Source organism: Nanorana parkeri, unplaced genomic scaffold (assembly GCF_000935625.1).
Source record: "Nanorana parkeri isolate BGI_ZX_2015 unplaced genomic scaffold, ASM93562v1 scaffold2892, whole genome shotgun sequence".
Classification (NCBI taxonomy): Eukaryota; Metazoa; Chordata; class Amphibia; order Anura; family Dicroglossidae; genus Nanorana; species Nanorana parkeri.
Genome location: NW_017309160.1, coordinates 64,318 through 70,512, shown reverse-complemented (window position 1 = coordinate 70,512; position 6,195 = coordinate 64,318). Strand labels below are relative to the sequence as shown.

Genomic DNA, 6,195 nt, shown 5'->3' with positions numbered 1-6,195 from the left:
GGGGTGGTTGAGGGTGTTAGTCTCTGTTCTCTGTATTGGGGGGATGTAAGGGGTTAGTCTGTACCTCTCTGGCTGGGTAGGCCTCTCTCTGTACTGGGTCTCGGTAAGAATGGCACTAGCAGCTCACTTCTAAAGGGATGACATTGGTACTGGAAGCCTAGAGGAAGGGAAACAATCTCCAGCTGTTATATTGGTCAGTCTGATTCCTCCCTGGGCAGAGCTCGGGGTATTTCTGCAATCTGTATGGGCAATGCACCAAGACAGGAGGAGCCACAGTGTGACTTTTGAAAACTGTAAGGGAATGCGTTTGTGTCAGCACATTTAACCGATGTGTGATGTCTATGGCGTAAAATATATCAAAACCCCAAAAAACACGACAGCTGACCCTTCCTCAGATATGTGTCTGTGTTAGTTTTCTATTTTTTACCCTTAATTTTTACCTGGTGATCCTGCCAGTAACACCCTTCCTGTCCAATGGTGACAACGTTCACCCACTGTACTTTATGGAGAAATAGCATTGTAGGAAGGGAGTGATTTCAGTGATTTCAGTTCATCTCACAGGAAGTTACACAGACACTGGATTTCTGGAATGATCTCAAGGTGTTTTCTGGACTTTGCCAGCAAGGAATGCAGCCACCAGGATGGGGAAGCTGCACTTCTTCTGTTCTTGGTTTTAGCTATCCTTTAAGACTACAGCCCACATGGCAGTAAATGAAGTGAGATGGCAGACTGCGGCCCCTCTGGAACGTGCACCCACACGTGGATTATACGTACCGTTACCGCAGACCACCCTCACAGACATGGTGGATAAATCTTTGGTGCAGGCCGCGGTTTGGTCTTCCTGCGGGGCGCTGTAAGTACTGAGTCCAGTGCAGGTGTTGATGAAGACATTCCTCCCCAGAGTTTGCTCGTAGTGCTGCAGCCATTCCGGGGATACATTCTTTGCCTCTTTCTCTTCCACGTGTGTTCCCGTCTCTGGCGGCCTTGGCTCTGGTTCTTCTCTTTCTGGCTGACAGTCCAAGCTCACTGCATCCATATTGACATTTTCATGTGTCTGAATGTCGCTGGAGGGTGCTGTGCTCTGAGGGGGGTCTGCCGTTGAGTGGTCGGCGTCATTTTTTAGCTGCAATTCCCCAGATCGGATTTCCAGTGGGAAAGAGGCCAGGTCCGTGTCCCTTTTCAGCCGGCACAACTTAGTTGATAGCGAGCTGTGAGGTTTCGCAGTTTCTGGCTCCTTTACCCTTAAACTGGCGTAGCTGGATGTCAAAGGACTGGCACGCACCATCGTCTTCTCCCCCTCTGTGTGTAACACGGTCTCTGGTAATGCTGGCTGTATGCGGTCCATTGAAGGACATGAAGCTTCTGCCCTGGCAAGCTCTGTTTCATAGGGGAGCTGCGGTCCCAGGGCACCGGTCTCTTTCTTTCCATACGATCTTTTGAATTTATCCAGAGATCCTACCCCCAGCGGCAGATGCAGCGTCAGTGGTTTGGTCCTCTTTGTGAGCTCTGGAGGTATGGTGGCCATTTCATAAATTGTCATACCGGTGGGATGATCTGTTCCCAGAGCTCTCATTCTTTCTGAAATGACTGAAAGTCTGTCAGCGCGGTAAGGAATAGTTTCATTTGGCTGCTTCTCCCCAACCGCACTGTGTACTGAATCCAGAGAACAAGGCCTGTAGGCGACAGCAGAGGGATGGCCAGGGTCACCCCCAGAAGAGTGCATATACCACGATGAAGGCTTTGAGCTGTTGAGGTCTTCTGCCTTCAGTTCTGCATTAAGACTTTTGTTGGAAGGAGTGCATTGTCCTGGATGATGTGCCAGAGAGCTCCTGGAGGTGACAAGCTCCTGGTCATTATTACAGGAGTCCAATCTGGAGCAGCCAGCTGTGACATCACCGTTACAGAGTTGGTTTTGCTGCCCAGACCACCGCTTCATGTCTTCTTCTCTATCGGCCACAAGGTTCAGCCCTCCTGTCCTGCAAGGTGTCAAATCAGAATTCAACTTTGAACAGTCGAATCTCTCCGCGGTGACGGTCTGTGAGGTCAGTGAAATATTTTCTCTGCTGGCCGTCTTCATGTCAGTTTTATCCACAACCGCAGAATCGTCCATCACATGCAGTGAAATCACCTTCCTCCGACATACTGACTTTGATCGCAGGCTGGCCGGGTCCGAGTTTTCCAATGCCGACTTGCTGGTGGAAGTCGCTGGCTCTGAAATGCCGTCTGGTGACAATTCACGGCTTGGTAAACTGAGGTGATGCTTCCGATTAAATTCAGTGACATCTTCTTTCGAAGGTTCTAAATACAGGTTCTCTTTCTTCAGGAAATTCTTCAGCCCCTGCTCCACAAACGCAAGCACAGAGCTCCAGTCCTGGAATTCAATCAGCGTTTTATCAGGCTCAAAGCAGATGTCATACTCCTGGTATGGGCACTGGATATTGAGTACAAAAATGCCGTGCAGCTCCGCGCTTGTCCGGTGGAAGCCAGGGCTGCCGCTTGTGTGTCCCGCTTGGCCGGCTTTTGGCCGGCATATCACACTCTCTTTTTTCAAAAGAAGGTCAATGAGTTTGTGTAATCGTGTTTTTAGCACCAGCCGACTGTTGACATGCAGGAACTGCATAGCTTTGTTGTAGTGTCCTTCAGAGCTGATGAAGCCAACCATCTCACACCTGTCCTGTGTGTGCCGGATCTCCCGAAGGTGCTGGGATTTTACCGGCCCATAGATCTGGCAGAAGCGTGAACACACGTCCCGGGTTTTAGGCAGTTTCAGAACCATAGAGTGCAGAGCATCGTTCTTCAGAGAAAAGGAGATGTCTGGTTTCATCAGAGAAACTGCTTCTACTTTTTGGCGAATCCTTTCTAGTTCCGGGACGGGGTCTACACATCCCCTCCGCACGGGCAGGTTATAGAAGAGGTTATACAGTGTCACGGTGGTACCAACGCTGGGGCGAGTCGTCTCAGCATGCTGCACCGGAACTGGCTTCCTGTTCTGGAAGAGTTTGGTGAAAGTTTTTCCGGAAGGTTTGTGCTTGGAGGAGATCTCCACCACGCTGCACACGTCGGCCATGCTGGCCATCGCTTCTCCACGAAACCCAAAACATCGCAAGTCTTCTAAATCTTTCAGGGAATGGCACTTGCTGGTGAAATATCTCATCCCCACCCTTTCCATGTCCTCTGGGCTCAGACCGCAGCCATTATCTACCACCTGAACCCTGAAGATCTCAAGGTCAACCCGTACGGCAATGCACGTTGCCCGAGCATCAGCACTGTTCAGAAGAAGTTCCTCCACACACTGACTGACTCCTGTAATGGCAATTCCTGAGCGCAATCTACATCTGACATCCTCAGGCAAACTCCGGATCATTCTAGAAAGAAAAGTACAAGGGCAAAATGACTTCACGGTCATCCATTCAAATACATACGGATACCTGACGGATCAAAAATAGGGTGTAACGGGGTATATATACGATGTGGTGGGGTGTAATAGAGGTATATACACTGAGTGGCCGGATTATTATATACACCGAGTGGCCGGATTATTATATTCCAGTGTACAATGCGATGGGGTGTAACGGAGGTATATAACATGCAAAGGGGTGTAACGGAGGTATATACAATTTGATGGGGTGTAACAGAGGTATATATAATGCAACGGGGTGTAACAGAGGTATATATGATGCGACAGGGTGTAATAGAGGTATATACGACGCGATGGGGTGTAACAGAGGTATATATGATGCGACAGGGTGTAATAGAGGTATATACGACGCGATGGGGTGTAACAGAGGTATATACGACGCGATGGGGTGTAACAGAGGTATATACGACGCGATGGGGTGTAACAGAGGTATATACGACGCGATGGGGTGTAACAGAGGTATATACGACGCGATGGGGTGTAACAGAGGTATATACGACGCGATGGGGTGTAACAGAGGTATATACGACGCGATGGGGTGTAACAGAGGTATATACGACGTGATGGGGTGTAACAGAGGTATATACGACGCGATGGGGTGTAACAGAGGTATATACGACGTGATGGGGTGTAACAGAGGTATATACGACGCGATGGGGTGTAATAGAGGTATATACCATGCGATGGGGTGTAATAGAGGTATATACGATGTGATGGGGTGTAACAGAGGTATATACGATGCGACGGGGTGTAACAGAGGTATATACGATGCGATGGGGTGTAACAGAGGTATATACGATGCAATGGGGTGTAATAGAGGACAGTAAATGTAATGCATTAGAAGTTTTACCGCAGTTGGTTCAGTGGGATTTCTTTATCCCTCAATCAAAATGGTTTCCTGGTTACAGAGGGCGGGCTTCTCTCTTCTTCCTGGTTACAGAGGGCGGGCTTCTCTCTTCTTCCTTTTTACAGAGGGCGGGCTTCTCTCTTCTTCCTGGTTACAGAGGGCGGGCTTCTCTCCTCTTCCTGGTTCCTGAGGGCAGGCTTCTCTCTTCTTCCTGGATACAGGGGGTGGGCTCTTCTCCCTAGTTACAGCAGACATGTGATCAGTACATGTGTATACAGCGGTTTATGCAGCTCATGTGTTGAGTATTGATTGATCTTGCAGGTCAGATCCCCCAAAACAGTTGGATGATATACATATTTTACATATTCATATGTGGATGGGTCTGGTGTAGGGATATTCTGTGTACACGGGTGGATTGGTCCTGTGGGGTACTCTTTGTACCAGGGTGGTTTGTTCCCATGTCGGGGGGGTATTCTGTGTACACGGGTGGATCGGTCCCATGTTGGGGGTACTCTGTGTATATGGGTGGATCATTCCTATGGTTCACAGCCATCATTTTTTGACAGAGAAGTTGCTGTAGTCACATTGTTGGATTTCTCTCTGGTTGTGGAATTGGGCCCCTGTGATTCTGGACTTGGGGCTCCCTTTGTTCTTCAGCCATTCCCGCATCTCTCGTACTCGGCTTGGGGGCCCTTGAAGTTGGCCCCGGACTGTCCCAGCATCTGTATTCTGCACCCAGCCAACCAGGCCCAGGCGTGTCCCCTCCGCCTGAAATTGGGGGAACAAAGAGCCGTCAGCACAATGGGAGTGACAACATGTGACGCCCTCCATGCATGATGTCATCGTCCGTTGAGAATGATGAGCGGGATGGACGGACGTTACCTGTGTGTACTTGCGGAAGAAAACCCCCTGCACCTTCCCAAACACCTCATAGTCCAGGGAGACGAGCGAGCTGCCCTCCGCCATGTTCCTGAGGGGGGGAGGAGACAAATTACATCATTACCATGGAGACGGTTCACCGATACTCCTCCTCACAATCGCATTCCACCTTCCTCATGTGACTTTGCTGCTCCATATTTCCATCACCGCACGCTACAGGGACATTTCAGTATCTTTGTTATGGCTGCTGCTTGTACCTCAGACAGGCCAGTCTGCACCCCCAGCTGAACGACGGCTGCCGAGATAAAACCAACTTTTGGAGGACACTCAGCTCACTGACGCCTGTGTGAACAGATATGGGGGCCCCTGAGGACACACAAAGACCCCAATACACAGAAGGGGCCCCTCACAAAATCTAATACACAGGAGGGGCCCCTCACAACCTAATACTCCTTCCCTCATGCACAGGAGGAGGAGCCCCTCACAAAATTGAATACCCCCATACAAGAGGAGGGGGCCCTCACTATCCCATACCCCCTCCCTAAAATACAGGACGGGCCCCTCAGAAAATCCAATACCCCTCACTCACTCTGCGCTCCGTTCCTATGACAACACCGGCCAGCAGAGTCCCAGGTTGATGACGTAGGAGGTTACGCTCACTTGCCCGTCCCCGAGGCCCAGCTATTTTCTGACGTCACGCGCTGTTTCCGGATAGGGGAGGAGTCAGCACATTTTACTTCCTTGATTTCTCCGTGTTTCACCTCTACCCGCCGCTAATGGTTTGAAAACTCCTCCCACACTGGGCGGGCACTCATTGGTCTGTACTCTATACCCCGTCCCCATTCGTTGGTCTGGATTCTATATCCCGCCTCTAGAACACACTCCTGTCTCCATGGCAGCGGTGTCCATGGTGCATCGTGTACACAGAGCTCTCCGTGCTGTACGGTGTAGACGGATACGGAGTCTTCCTGCTGCCATTCACCATCACAGTCTGCGTGAGTACAATCCTGTGTCAGCAGTACTGGAGGGAACCGGCACCCTGGCATTGCTC

General features: G+C 50.3%; 2 protein-coding genes across 3 annotated transcripts in view; both read right to left on the bottom strand.

Annotated features, from left to right (window-relative positions):
* Positions 1 to 4,361, bottom strand: part of MLH3 (mutL homolog 3) — a 15,855-nt gene extending 11,494 nt beyond the window's left edge. Inside the window, exons 1-3 of the mRNA XM_018574337.1 lie at positions 4,269 to 4,361; positions 775 to 3,365; positions 65 to 157 (exon numbers count right to left, since the gene is read on the bottom strand). Coding sequence (XP_018429839.1) covers positions 65 to 157; positions 775 to 3,364 — 2,683 coding nt within the window. The 5' untranslated portion in view covers position 3,365; positions 4,269 to 4,361. The remainder of the gene's footprint in view (positions 1 to 64; positions 158 to 774; positions 3,366 to 4,268) is intronic.
* A 453-nt stretch (positions 4,362 to 4,814) lies between these two features.
* ACYP1 (acylphosphatase 1) lies at positions 4,815 to 5,794 on the bottom strand. 2 transcript variants are annotated; one of them, XM_018574339.1, is made up of 3 exons: positions 5,730 to 5,794; positions 5,148 to 5,235; positions 4,815 to 5,033 (listed from the first exon to the last, which is right to left on the bottom strand). In XM_018574339.1, exons 2-3 carry the CDS (start codon positions 5,229 to 5,231, stop codon positions 4,818 to 4,820), a joined length of 300 nt encoding a protein of 99 aa, XP_018429841.1. In that variant the 5' UTR covers positions 5,232 to 5,235; positions 5,730 to 5,794; the 3' UTR covers positions 4,815 to 4,817. The 2 variants fall into 2 exon arrangements, with proteins under 2 accessions (XP_018429841.1, XP_018429842.1); XM_018574340.1 differs by having other exon boundaries at positions 5,734 to 5,779.
* Positions 5,795 to 6,195: the final 401 nt, after the last annotated feature.

Bases quoted from the DNA above. Each gene is read 5' to 3' on its own strand.
- ACYP1 (XM_018574339.1), bottom strand. From the start codon at position 5,231: ATGGCGGAGGGCAGCTCGCTCGTCTCCCTGGACTATGAGGTGTTTGGG. The intron at 5,034-5,147 runs GTAACGTCCGTC...CCCCAATTTCAG, and splicing joins TCTTCCGCAAGTACACACAG to GCGGAGGGGACACGCCTGGG.